General features: G+C 38.2%; 1 protein-coding gene and 2 pseudogenes across 6 annotated transcripts in view; all 3 read right to left on the bottom strand.

Annotated features, from left to right (window-relative positions):
* MBTPS2 (membrane bound transcription factor peptidase, site 2) overlaps positions 1–11,043 on the bottom strand; it is a 43,781-nt gene extending 32,738 nt beyond the window's left edge. For 4 of the 6 annotated variants that reach the window (XR_012067632.1, XM_072956785.1, XM_072956786.1 and 1 more), the window contains exons 1-3: positions 10,798–11,042; positions 7,746–7,894; positions 4,863–5,085 (exon numbers count right to left, since the gene is read on the bottom strand). Coding sequence is in view for 5 of the 6 variants with exons in the window: in XM_072956785.1 (XP_072812886.1) it covers positions 4,863–5,085; positions 7,746–7,894; positions 10,798–10,872 (447 nt within the window). In the remaining variant the exon portion in view is untranslated. Of the gene's footprint in view, positions 1–4,862; positions 5,086–7,745; positions 7,895–10,797 lie in introns of all 6 variants that reach the window. The other 2 variants (XM_072956784.1, XM_006212999.4) reach the window with 2 other exon arrangements.
* On the bottom strand, positions 5,920–6,444 carry LOC116278262 (glycine cleavage system H protein, mitochondrial-like; annotated as a pseudogene).
* A 3,067-nt stretch (positions 11,044–14,110) lies between the features above and the next one.
* Positions 14,111–14,547, bottom strand: LOC102536527 (large ribosomal subunit protein uL24 pseudogene; annotated as a pseudogene).
* Between the last annotated feature and the right edge of the window lie 218 nt (positions 14,548–14,765).

The raw sequence follows: 14,765 nt of genomic DNA, 5'->3' as shown, positions 1-14,765 counted from the left end.
GTCCCAGATATGGAAGTAAATGGTCAAAGGCTATGGACATTTTTATGATGCTCATTATGTGAAATTCTCTTTACCCAAACCCTACTAAGCAGTTCTTTTCAAGAACATCACTGTACCTTTTTCTACATATCTGCTCCATTCCCATGTTGTCAGTCACCCGTCTATTTAAATCTGTAGTTTCCTTTTCTCTGACCTCTCTCTAAACTTAAGATTAATTCTCACAAATTCCCTCTATATTACAAAGTATCCAGGTTACCTTACCTTTATTTCAAATAAATCAGTAGGCTTGATCCAATAGGATACTGATTCCTTCTCTTTATTATTTCAATGGATGTAATAATGAGATAAGGTAAGGATGTGAGTGTGTGACTATACCAACAGATGGTAGGTCTTATTTGCTGGCAACCATACTCAACTGCCCATCTGTTTTGGCCATGATCACACAGGGTATTAGATGTACCAGAATACTGATCTCTCAATAACACAGAGTGCCAGGTTTTTGAGAATTAATACTGAATGAAGCTGTAGGGAATTATAGAGTAAACAGAAAGTATGTTCTCCAAGCTGCAAGACCTCATGTCAGGAGATAAAATAAACTTATACAAAAATATGCAGGGCAGACTACAGAGGGCAGCTGACTTCTTAATGGTTCCAAAGCTTGGCTCTCCTAACAGAGTCAATATTTTTGTGAGCTCTATGAGTAAGCTGAAAAGCAAACAGAAGAAATAATTTATTCTCTAAACAACACTTTGCCATTCAGGCAACGATTTTTTTTTTTAGATATAACACCAAAAAGCACAAAAAACAAAAGCAGCAAAAAATCAAAAAATGGGACTACATCAAACTCAAAAGCTTCTACACAGCAAAAGAAACAATCAATAGCAGCCTACAGAATGGGAGAAAATTTCTGCAAACCATATACTGGATAAGGGGTGAATATCCAAAATATATAAAGAAACAACACAACTTAATAATAAACAAATAAAACTCCCAAACAATCTGATTAAAAAATGGCCAGAAGAACTAAATAGACATTTTTCCAAAGGGGACATCAAAATGGCCAAAAGGCATGGGAAAAGGTGCTCAACATCACTAATCATCATGGAAATGTCAATCAAAACCACAATGAGACACCACCTCACACCTGTTAAAATGGCTATTGTCAAAAACAAAAGAGACAGCACAGGTAGTGGCGAGGATATGGTGGAAAGGGAGCCCTTATACACTGTTGGTGGGAATATAAATTAGTTCAACCACTATAGAAAGCAATATGAAGGTTCCTGAAAAAATTAAAAATAGATCTAACATATGATTCATCAATTCCACTTCTGGGTATATAACCAAAGGAAATGAAAACAGGATTTTGACAAGATATATGCACATCCATGCTTATCACAGCATTATTCACGATAGCCAAGATTATGGAAACAATCCAAATGCCCACTAAAAGATGAATGGATAAAAACAATGTGGCACATACATATATACAATGGAATATTATTCAGCCATGAGAAAGGAAGATATCCTGCCATTGGCAACAACATGGATAGACCTTAAACACATTATGCAAAGTGAAATAAGTCAGAGAAAGACAAGTACTGTATGATATCATTTATATGTAGAATCTAAAAAAGTCAAACCTGTTGTTGAAAAGCAGTAAAATGGTGGTTACCAGGAGATGGGGGGTTAAGAGTGACAATGTTTAAGGGTACAAAGTTGAAATGAGTAGTAGATAAGCCATAGAGATCTAATGCACAGTATAATGTGTATAGTAAAAAATACTGTACTATTATGACATAATTTGGTAACTATTGCTCCAGGGGCAATCATATTACAATATATAAATGTAACAAAGTAACACGCTGTACATCTTAAATTTACAAATTCTAACGTCAAGTTTATCAAATAAAAAATTAATTAAAAAACCTTGTTACACTTAAAAAGAAAAACTACTTGCCCCTGCCCCCAATTTTGCCATTCTAATCCTAGCAGGCAGACAGGCCAGTGATATTTCCTGCAAGCCTGCTTCTTTTTCTACTGTCCTCTTTCTTGGCAAACAATAACCAATCATGCAGCCTGAGAGTCACCCTAAATTCTTCCTTCTCTCTCCAGCATCACATTCAATTAATCACTGAGGTCTGAGAACTCTACTCTAAAAGATCCGCTAAATCTAGCCCCTTCTTCTTACCACTAATTTAGTTTAGATCTTTATTGCTTCTAACATGAATTATTCCAAATGCCCTCTTAAATGGTCTCCCCATCTTCAGTGAAACCCTACTCCAGTCCATTTTGAACAGACACGTTATCTACAGAAAAAAATCAAAACTTCTTAAAATGGCCCTTCATAACCCAGACCCTACCTATATCTCCAATCTTATCTCCTACACTGTATACCTTTACCATTCACCTCTTAGACACAGGTCAAAGTTACTTGAGAATTCCTTGAGGAATTATTAGTCTTTCTTAAGAAAGTAGAGCATAATGTGCATAGGTTCTGAGGTCAGTGGTGGGTGAGTGATGGACCCACCATTTACTAGAAGTGACTGCAGGCAAGTGACTTAACATCTCTGTGCCTTGGTTTTCTCATCTGTGAATCAGGGATAATAATAATACTTACCTCCAGATTGCTATAAGAATAAAATAGGTACAAAAAACCTTCACATGGGAAACAGTGTATATTAACTAGATTTTATTATTAGTATTATTATTCTCTCTGCCTTTCCATGTTATATGCGCCCTCTGTTACTGGCATGCTCAACAGCCATCTTCCTTTCCCAGGGTATGTGGACTCTCTTCACCCTTCCCTTCTTCTCTACTCTCATCCCAGTGCCAGGCACACTTCAGCATGCCTTCTCTTTGTTTCTGCAACTTTGTACTCTGTCCAACTGTAGCACAATCATAGCAGCTCTCCCTCTAGACTGAAAGCTCTATGAATGCTAGGATTGGATACTGTTTCCCAAATATGCAAGACTCAGCACAAGGCCAGTAGGCAGAATACACTCCATAAATGACTGCTGAAGAAATAAATCATCTCTTCTGAGGCCTTACCCACCTGAATCCTTTTAACCTCTAAGAAAGAGCTATTACTATAGGAGAGATCCTCTATTTTTCTCTACAAATGACTTGTAATTTTCCCATAGTGATCCAGTTAGTAGAGGCCACAAAGAGATGAGCTAAAAAAACCAAAAAACAAAAAACTCTCACCCTTGAGTAAACATTTTTCCAAAAAGACATACAGATGGCTAACAGGCACATGAAAAGATGTTCAGTATTGCTAACTATTAGAGAAATGCAAATCAAAATCACAATGAGGTATCACATCACACCAGTCAGAATGGCCATCATTAAAATGTCTACAAATAAGAAATGCTGGAGAGGATGTGGAGAAAAGGGAATCCTGGTACACTGTTGGTGGGAATGTAAACTGTTGCAGCCACTAGGGAAAACAGTATGGAGGTTCCTTAAAAAACTAAAAATAGAACTACCAGTGATCCAGCAATTCCACTCCTGGGTATATAGCCAAAAAAACTAATTCGAAAAGATACATGCACCCCAGTGTTTATAGCAGGACTATTTACAATAGCCAAGACATGGATACAACCTAAGTGTTTATCAACAGACGACTGGAAAAAAAAAACAAACAGATGATTGGATTAAGAAAATGTGATGTATACATGCATGCGCGCGCGCGCGCGCGCACACACACACACACACACACACACACACACACACACACAGGAACATTACTGAGCCATAAAAAAGAATGAAATACTACTATCTGCAGCAACATGGATGAACCTAGAGAGTATTATGCTTAGTGAAATAAGTCAGACAGAGAAAGACAAAACATTGTATGATATCACTTATATGTAGAATCTAAAAAATAATACAAATGAATGTATATGCAAAGCAGAAACAGACTCAGACACAGAAACTTGTGGTTACTAAAGGGTAAAAGGAAGGGGGGAGGGACAAATTAGGGGTATTAACAGATATAAACTACTACATATAAAGTAGATAATCAACAAGGATACACTGTATAGCATAAGGAATTATACTCATTATCTTGTAATAACTTACAATGGAATATAATCTACAAAAATACTGAATCACTAGGCTGTATACCTGAAACTAACACAATACTGTAAATCAACTATACTTCAATTTAAAAGAAAATCTGTCACTAACTCAAACAGTCCATTCCATTAATAAGAACATGATTAAAAACAATGTCCATGACTCATGGAAATGGAAACTATTAATGTAAAAATTTAAAATAAGTTAGTGAGTGATAAAGCACCCCTTCAAACTCTGGAGACATGAATTGATACGGTATAGGTCTACAAATTGTACTTAAAGCAGGAATTAGTATAAATAGCTTACAGTCAAAGTAGTACAACTCAGCACATTATTCTTCACATCAAGAAATGACAGTGACCATTCAAAACGTCTTTTACCTTTAATTGAAAGGGTATTATTGGTTAGAGTCTGAAAGCCATGAAGAGAAAAGGGGAACACTTTGCATAGGGTTAAGATGCAATTTATTTATACATCATAGATATCTTAAATCGGCATGCTTATTCCTTCACAGTAACAATCATTTAACACCTCAAGAAGACAACATGAATTAAATCAAATACCTGGAGCGGTCCATTTGTTCTATTACTACTTCTACTACTACTACTATATATTGTAACAATTCTTTGCTATATTCTTACTAATGATTTTGTTTAAAAAAGTAATTTGAGAAATTGTGTGGCTTTTAATTTACTTTCATATTTATATTATGGATAGGAGTTAACGCTATCCAGAGGAAATAGATGTTTCAACAAAGCTACTTAAAGCAACAAGAAGGCACTTACCACGACTTGCAGCACCTGTTCGTTGTGAAGTGAGGAAGAGGAGGAGGAAGAGGAAGAGGATGAAGAGGAGGAAGAAGAAGAGGAGGAAGAGGAAGAAGAGGAAGAGGAAGAGGAAGAGGGAGAGTCAGCCATCATTTGTGCTAAAGTCTGCATCAGCGTTTTCCCCAGGAGAAAAAAAGAGCTGAACATGGCAATTACGCCAAACACCATTCCAAAATTGAACCTGTCAAGAGGAAAACATTACATAAATGTACAATTCCTCACAATCCATGGACTAACAAATTTATCAACCAGCCACGTTTCATAGCTTCAAAACAGTGTCCAAATATTTCAATAACTCTGCTTCTTTGTCCTACCTGTACTTCAGATACTTGACTGAAGCACGGACACCAGTCTCTCTAAGCAGTTCTTAAATTCTGGAGATTGCAATTCTCTCAAAACTCAACAGGCTGAAGATTGTTCCCAATAAAAAGTTTGTTTCCTCTCATATTTTTTGCTCACTTACATAGCATTTTTTTTGTTTGTTTTTGTTTTTTGAGAAGTTGAGTATTTTATTAAACTGTTTCTTATTTTCCTGCAAGGCTGTTGCTTCACTGTATAAAAACAGCACCAGCAAACACAGTATATTGCAAAATTAAGATAGTATTGTTTGTTCTTCATCTGACACGGTATAACTAACAAAAACTTTTCTCAGTTAAGTATTTTCACCCAAATCCAGGGATGGATGTAAGCAAGTTACAATATTATATAAGGCTTAAGATGACAATGTTACCCTTGAATTACATACTTTTTATAACTGTAACTAATTTTACCACAGATAATTTCAGGAATTCTGAATGTTGTAACTGGAGCCTACCCTAAAAATCATAGGGTGCTGTGAAAAAGATGCATAGTATTTATCTGATGCCATTAGTTAAGGGGTATTTTTCTTCTGGTAACATTGTTGCAAGTAGTTTCTTTTACTAAAAGCTGCTTTTTAAAAATCTGTCCACCACTTATTTAAGACAACTATGCTAGATTAAGTTGTTTCAAACTAGTTTATTTAAGGGTTCCATTTTCACTCTTCAGTAGATTTTATGCATTGCTTATACTCTTCTTCACTCATTAGTTCATCTAGTTCTGAAGGATTACTGAGTGTCATCTTGATCAGCCAACCATCTTCAAAACAAGATTTGTTAACAAGTCCTGGATTTTCTGCTAGAGCTTCATTGATTCCAGTAACTTCTCCTGATAGAGAATAGAGTTCATTAGCAGCTTTCACACTTTCCAAAGCACCAAACTCCTCTTGTCTGTTCAATTTTGTCCCAACTTCAGGCAGACTACAGTAAACATCACCTCCCAACGCTTCCTGTGCAAAATTACTGATTCCCACTGTTGCAACACCGTTTTCTGTCGTTATCCATTCATGTTTGTTAATTTACGCACGGAGAGCAGAGCCAGGCCGGCGCGCCCGCAGCCCGCAGGGCGCGGCGGGCGCAGAGACGGCGCGCAGGCTGCAGACCGCGGCCCGCACGCTCCCTGTGGCTAGCAGCGCCGTGTCCGCAGGGGTGCCTACACAGCATTGTTTTGATCTTATTCTCATGTAGTTATGAAAGCTCTTTTGACATCAGAGACATCCATTCTTCTTCATCTACCAATTCAATTATTTGCATTTTATTTTAGCTAAATTATGTAATAAGCTTAAATATTAATATGGTAAGACTTCATAGTTTCTTCTACTGTTTTAATAATTAGAAGTTACCCTTCTATAGTTGGGAATAATCTATTATATTTTCTAACTTTTTGATAAGTTATGCTTTTCAAGAAACTTGTCCATTTCATCTAAATTGTCGAATTTATAATAGGCACAGCACTGTTCACTGTAGGTTCATATTTTTAAAAATGAGTCCACAGAATCTAATGTTCTTTTTTCTCAATTCTGATTTTTAGTAATTTTGTCTTCTTTTTTCCTTGATCAGTCACGGTAAGGGTTTATCAATTTTATTAATCTTTTCAAAGACCAACTTTTGGCTTTGCTGATTTTCTTTACCGTATACTTTCTATTTCACTGATTTCTGTTCTTATCTTTATTATTTCTCTCTAGTTTGTTTGCTTTATTGTTACATTTTCTGCTTTTAATGGTCTATTTGTTTACATCTAGCTCTACTGCACTTGAAGCTCAATTTTTAACAAAAAGTTATTTAGACAAAGGCCTCCTACTCCCTTACTAGAAATTCTGTCAACTACAGAACCTATCAGTCTCTAGGGTGTGCCAGAGATCACTGTAAATCCCCAACCATAAACACCATAAACTATGATTTAAAAATTTTTTTAAACTAAAGGGATATGTCTGACATGGCCAGGGGGCTCCAGGACCCTGCTGCTGCAATCTCGCTGGCCACTTTCCCTCATACACCTACTGAATATTATTAAATATTTTTAATATCCTTCCCCTGGAGGAGTATTACAGAAGTATAGGGGAAAGCCTAAAGACTTCTGGGAGTCCTATGACTCCCAGGGCCCTTGTTTCTATGTGTGATGATGGGGGGGAGAACTTTCCAGGATTATTTTCCTGGTGGAAAATGCTCCACATGTTTTTTGCTTTTCTATTGGTGTATAACTTACACAGGAAAATGCACGAGTCTTAAGTGTATAGTGCACTGAATTTTTACATATGTGCACCCATGCATGTATCCACCACCCAGAACAAGACACAGCCCTGATTTTGAATATATGCAAAAGCACAATGAAGCAATCCCATAAATTTATATAAAGTCAGAAAGTTTTTATATTGCCAACATTTGAAAACTCAGTAAATTGAAAATGATGGAAATAGTTCACTTAAGAAGCATTTCTCATGATCACAATGACTAATCTAAACCAAAAAGAGAAAACAAAGAATACCACTGGTAAAGCATCCTCGCTTTCCGCCGTCCCCAACTGTAAAAGGCACGATTGAAAATAGCAGTCTGCCATCTTATGTGAAAAGGGGAGATGCTCAATCCGTTGTTTTCCAGCCAGTCTTCATAAGAATGCTTAAAATACACAGATGACTAAGAGAGAAAGAAAAGTTCCCCATCACTCAATTTTGAAGAACAATTTATAATGATTAAGAAAAGAAAAAAAGAAGTATTTTCTACAGGAAAGCAAGATAGTGACTGACCAAATGCTTATAATTTTAAAGCTTTATGTTTATTCTTCAGGATATTAAACTAAGTGTCTTGGACTAGCTGGTCTGCTGAGGTTAGGGTTTGGCAAACTATGGCCCCTGGACCACAAAAAAGTTTGCTGACCTTTTGCTTAGAACAGCATTGTCCAATAGAAATATAATGTGAGCTACAAATGTAAGCCACATATGTAATTTTAAAATTTCTAATAGCTGAGGTTAAAAAAGCAAACAAAAAGAGATTAACTTAAATACATTTTAAACTCAAATGATCCAAGATAGTCATTCAACATGTAATAAATATAATTATTGAAATACTTTACAATCTGTTCATTTACTTACGCAGAGTCTCTGAAATTCAGTGTCAGCTTTACCCTTATAGCACATCACAATTCAGACTAGCCCTGTCTCAAATGCTAAATGGCCACATGTGCTAGTGGCTACCATAGTGGACAGCACAGGTCTAGAAGGCTTGTTACCATAGATCTTGTGCTGTAATTTAAAAAGATCCCCAGCCAGTCCAAGAGAGGGAATGGGTTAGTTGGAATCAGGGCTTTCTATACTCTTCTAAGCAACAACCCTAAGAAATTTGGCTGAATTTGATCATGTAAAAGTACAAAACTTATCTAACCCCATCCTGGTCTCAGTAATTTCTTACATTCTTCAGGGTTGTGGGGGATAGCTGCTTATACACAGCCTAACAAGAGTTTTATCTTTAGGGAAGTTTGAAGTCTTTGAGTAATGTAGGATTTTGGATAACGCAAGCCTGTTATATATCTTTACTGCCGCCGACCTCTTTTACCTCAGTTTCAGCACAGTAAGTATTTTGTTATACAGATGTTCATCTATGAGAAAATTTTGTCTTTAGGATATTTCAGCCCTATCAGTCATAAAAAATGACCTGAGTCTGAATATAGGTATCTGTTTGCCTTTAGATCTGTAATGTTCTCTGCTCTCAGTCTTCAAGTAAAGCTTTTAAAACCTGTTTGTTTTCCAGAACTTGGAAAGTGACACACCTCTTACTGAGGAAATCCTAGACAAACTAAGGGTGGAAGAGCAGACCATGATGGATGCAGAGAAGGTGCAGGCTCCTAAAAAATCTCGGGGTCTCTCCATTCCCAGGCAGATACTCTGAATGAGAGTTAGGTCTTTTGTTTAAGGAATAATGCTCTCCTAAGGAGCTAGGGGCTGTATGGAAATTTAAGTGACATCCTGATGGAAATAGTTCACTTAACAAGCATTTCTCATGATTACAATAACTAATGTAAACCAAAAAGCCTGATCACTTCACACACCGGACCAGAGACTATGAAGGTTTGAAAAATGTGGTTTATTTTGGATTTCTGTCACATATGCAACATGAAGAAATCATATGGCTTTGTTTCTTCTAAACAATAAAATCACTGTTTAAATAAGCAATGGCCTGTACTGCTTATGACATGCTAAGCACCATGCCAAGTATGTGCAGAGGAAGCAGCTGAGGATTTTATGAGGATGCAGATTCTGATTCTGCAGGTCAGGAATGAGGCCTGAAATTCTACGTTTCTGACAAGCTCCCAGATGATGTAAGTACTGCTGGTCTTTGAATCTCAGGTTAAGTAGCAAGGCTCTATATGGATGAATGAGTGTAATCCTCTCTATCATCTCAGGAGATTACCCCTATTTTAAAGAAGAAAAAATGGAGGCACAGAGAGTAATTTGCCCAAGGACACAAGAAAGTGTTCCTTAGGAAGTGGCAGAGGCCAGTTCTTGCTCTACGGACTCTACTGTATACTCTCCTCACTTTGCAAGTTTAAATGCAATAAAGCACCATAAGTATCCTTTCATTTTACTGTTAAACCTAAAACAATACTAAACTACAGTATTCTATTTAAAACAGTATTCATAACATAAGGGTTTTGCTATTCATAACTAATTTTTATTAAACATTTAAGAACTTATATGATTTTATTCCACACATACAATATTCCCACCACCAATATTTAATTCCAAAAGACTGCTTGAAGCATGCGGTCAGACAATTGTTCGTATTTGCTACCCTTCCCAAATAACGTGTGTGTGTGTGTGTGTGTGTGTCGGGGAGAGGTGGGGGACTAAGGGGGATTGGTGTGAAGAAGCAGGGTTCAGAGTGCAAAATAGAATACGAGTAGTCAGAAACTAGCTACCTAAATCCTCGCTACTTGAGTATGCTACTTTGAAGTACGGTGTGTAGACTAGCACCACTGGTAGCACTAGGGAACTGGTTAGAAATGTAGAAGTTTAGGCCCCACCCCAAGCCGGCAGAATCAGAATGTGCATTTTAACCGGAATCCCAGATGGTCGTACGCACTTTAAAGTTCGAGACCACTGATCTAAATCACAGCTTGATTTAGATTCATTCCAATACCGAAGTCTGTGGAGGGTCGTGGCCTTAAGGACAACGAGGGCAAACAATGCCTTTCCCAAGCGGACATTTTCATTTCCTCCCTGGTGCAATGCCGCGGGGTTTGGCAGGGCCCCGGCCCTCCTGAGCCCACTACCGGCGCCTCCGGGGCCGGACCCGAAGGCTGCGAGACCTGCACCGCCCGCGCAATTCGACTGCGGCAGCTGCGCAGGCCGCCACACCCCTCCCGCGGCCCGCCGCGCTTTATTTACTCCACGGGACAGCGCGCCACGCGGAAGGCCGCACGTGGGTACCCGCCGCACGGCTTCCAGCTTGGGAGGCACGAGGCAGGGGCAGAGAAAAGGCCTCGGGCCTTGCGCCCCGGCCCTGGGCGCCGCGGGCTTGGGGCTTCGGCCCGAGGCCCTCACCTTTAGCACCAAGTCGGTCAGGTAGACGGCAGTCCAGCCGCCCACCACCACCACCACCAGCGACACCGGAATCATGGCAGCGGCGGAGGCAGCGTGGGGAAGGCGAGCCCGAGTGTCCTCCCTGCGAGCCACAACCAGCCGACCGCGCGGCGCCTATAGCCCCAACATCTGCGCAGGAACCAAGCTGCCACCGGCTCCTTTCTCGTAGTGGCGTCGTTCCCTTCCGGATCCTTCCGGTGGAACACACGGACCGCTTGTGTGGACCGGAAAAGGGCGCGGGGGCTTATTTTCGCGGGACACTCGGGCGCCGCTGTCTAGGTATCAGCTCGACTGCGGCTGCCAGCTCTCTAGCGATTTCTTAGGCTTTGGCCCTCCCTGCTGTCCGGTCTGTTCTCTCCGGTTCTGGTCTGGGGGTTGCTGTTCCTTTTTAATCTAATGAGGGTTTGGGGTCATCTGAAGTAATAATCATCTCCGCCACCCAGACGCTGTCATAGGTATCCAGATTTAAGTTAATTACATTTATTCGTTCTTTTTATTGATGTGTAATTTACATTTAGCGAAAACATAACACACAGCTCAGCTGTCCGTTTCGATGAGTTCTGATAACTATATATCTGTGTACCCTAATCAAGATAGAGAACATTTCCATCTCAGGAATTTCCTTCGCGTCCCTTCCCAGTTAATTCCCCCTCCCCCGTTTTAATTTTTAAAAGCTTTATGTAAATAGGGTCATATAAAATACTCTTGTGTCCGGCTTATTTCGTTCAACATATTTTTGAGCTTTAAATTAGGTTCTTAAACTCTAACATAAACTTTGAGATGGGTGCTATGGTTAAAAAAATGGACTTCTGAACATCTGTACATGTTTTTATGTTGCCGTGTACTTGATTATACATTGACTTGGAGTAGTGGTTCTCAACATTGGCTGTTAACATTAGGATCACCAGGGAGCTTTAAAAATTCCTGATGCCCATTCTGTAGCCTAGACCAGTTGAATCAGAATCTGAGAATGGGACCCCAGGCATCAGTATTTTTTAATCTCCTTAGGTCATTCCATTGTGCAGCCAAGATTGAGAACCATTGAACTTGCTATCTCTAACGGGAAGGGAAACTAATATTTATGGAGTTAAAAAAAATTCTCTTCATGTCCAAGTCTTTAAAAGTTATTTGTTTTAACTTTTCTGGAAAAGCATCACTAGCAATAATAAAATTAATACTAAATATCCAGAACATAATACTATCTTAAGAACAAATATCTCAAATAAAAATGCACCCTCAACCTCCTCCAAAGTAAAGGTGTAGTATAACACCAGAAACCTGTATTACAGATACTGCTACTAATTTGTCTCATACTCCCATACTTTTCCTAAAGTTTTAAAAATTTAGCACCGTATCTCTCTAGCTTAAAGAAACTTTATGCCTCAGTCTTATATCCTCTGGCATATATGTGTGTATATGTGTTGTTATGAAATGTTTCAATTTATTTTGGACATAGCTGGGTGTAAATTATAAAAATTTATATTCAAGCACCCTGTGACTCCAGTTTTTCAAGTACAGGTGTCCCAAAAGTCTTAAGTGCAGTTTTAGGTTGATAATTTCAGGAGCATCAATGCTACAAACTTGCAAAATAAATCACTTGAATGTTTATTTAAATTTCTTTTACATTTATTTAATTTGGTGAATTTTGAATAATTTTAAATTTCAAATTTTTTAGTCTCCCTAACTGAGGATGGCAAACATTGACTGAAACAAAAGTTGAAATATATTTACTGTTCAAAAATTCCCAAGACCAAATAAGCAGGAAATAAATTTAAATAATTTTATTTTTCAAGTGACGTTTTATGTAGAGTTTGTACTTCTGAAGTTATTAAAGCTTAAAACTACATTAAGACTATTGTATTTGAACTGATCTTTGTTTGGTTTTGTATAATGACTCTATTTTTTAACGCTGTTTTTTCCTAGGATGAGAATATTAACTTAAGAATTAAAATGTCTTCTCTTTTGTTAGCCTGAAGGCTTGTCTGGACCAATTGCTGGGACAAATACCAGTTACTATGTGGCTATCTGATTACCCAAAATATGTAGGCCATGAGTTGACTGTGTTTTTCTGTTTTCAACCTAAAATTTTAGTTATTCAACTGACTTGGTGTTCTCATCAAGGACCCAGCAGTCAAACAAAACACTGAATAGAATCCTGCTAGTTTCTGGAATCTATCAGTAGTGGAAGCCAGCTGGTGGCAGCAGAAGAGACAAGACAGAGGATGCAACGTGGCAGCAAAAAATACTTGAATTCCAGAAGATCAGGGTATTCTTCCTTAGAATAAATGTGACCTAGTTTACAAATAGTTTCAGGTTTCTGTCAAGTAACTATTTTAAATAAAGGACACATAGTCAAGCTTTTATTCATATTATTTTTATTTAGTATATATTTTTCAAGGGGCACCAAGATAAATTTTGGCTGAACGCAAAATAGCTACATGTTAAAACTCAATATTTGGCTTAAGCAGAATATCACCATTATATAATAAACTTCTGAGATACCAGAATCAACATGAAATATAAAAATTAGATATTATGAATTTAAAAATATCATAATTTTATTATTAAAATTTAGTATTCAGATTTTTAAAGTTTAACTTTCCATTCAAGAATATTTATTTCTCATCAGTGTAAGCTGATAGTTTGTTTCTGGGGTCATTATACTCTACGTTTATGACACTAAATTATACCAGCTACATTATTCTTGGGAGACAAGCCCTAAAATCCCACTGGTTTAAAATGACAAAGATTTATTTTTTGTTTGTGCTGCATATCCAACATGCGTTGGTAGACTGATGGAGATTCCACCATTTTATCATGCCCACATCTTAAAGTGAGGCTCAGGGTTCACTGCCGCAGAGAAAGAGAACTGGAGTGGAGTGTTTCCCTTTGGCAGCAAAATGCTATGGCCCAGACATGCACATGTTACTTCCACCCATGTTTCATGAGCCAAAAGTGGTCAAGTAGCTGTGCCTAACTTAAAGGGCAGAAAGAGTATGATCCTTTATATACCTAGAAGTAGAGAAGAATATACCTGGAAATAAATAGTAGTGTCATCTACCACTTCAAAAGATGCTCTCTTTCATCTGTGGAGGGCGGAGTAGCAGATAATGTTTGGATAGTGCTGCCATGTTGGGATACTGCTAACATTGATGTTGCCACAAAATTATTAAGCTTTCCTTTCTCTTTAGTGAGAACTGGCTAAAATAAAGGTTCATCTCTATTTTTTTTTTCATTTTAACAGTTTTTAATGAAAGTTGTATACCAGATTACTTTATTCCTGGGTCTTCTCAATTGTTTCTTCCTTATATTTGCCTTTTTCCTTTTCTACTTGGGGAGATTTGGCTTTCCATTCGAGGGTCTTTTTGCAGTCTTTGTCCAGTTTTAGTCTAGTGATAACCAGCTTCCTGGGGTGAATGCCCACATGGACAGTCATGCCATTAGCCCTTCCTGCTGCACTCGTCCAGTGTAGATGACACATCTCTTCCTGTAAACCTGGACCACTGTGCCAAGCTGCTGCCCTTTGTAGTGTCCTCTTACAACCTGAACTTCATCATCCTTTCAGATGGACATAGATTGAACATTGTACTTCTCTCTCAGCTCTTTGGAAAGAGGAGAAGACATAATCTTCCTGCAAATCTGGGAAGGTACAATGAAATATCTTTTACAGTTCTCGCTTTGGGCAGAAGTGACAGAGGGATTGAATTTCATTTTGGCCGCTGGTGTTTTGGCGATGGCTGCAAAAGGGAAGAGACCCACATGCTGCTCTCATCTTTATTAAGTCCTAGTTTTGGTGTGGTTGTTGATGATGGTGCAGCTTGGTTGAAGCAGTTCCACAAATGGAAGCTTTTGGTACTAGCTGAAGAAAATGTAACTGAGCAGGACCCTATGGGGCTTTCCTAGGACAGACCTCTCCCCTGTTATTGTCT

The sequence above is a fragment of the Vicugna pacos genome, chromosome X (genome assembly GCF_048564905.1).
Source record: "Vicugna pacos chromosome X, VicPac4, whole genome shotgun sequence".
NCBI lineage: Eukaryota > Metazoa > Chordata > Mammalia > Artiodactyla > Camelidae > Vicugna > Vicugna pacos.
This window is presented reverse-complemented; position numbering and strand designations above follow the sequence as displayed.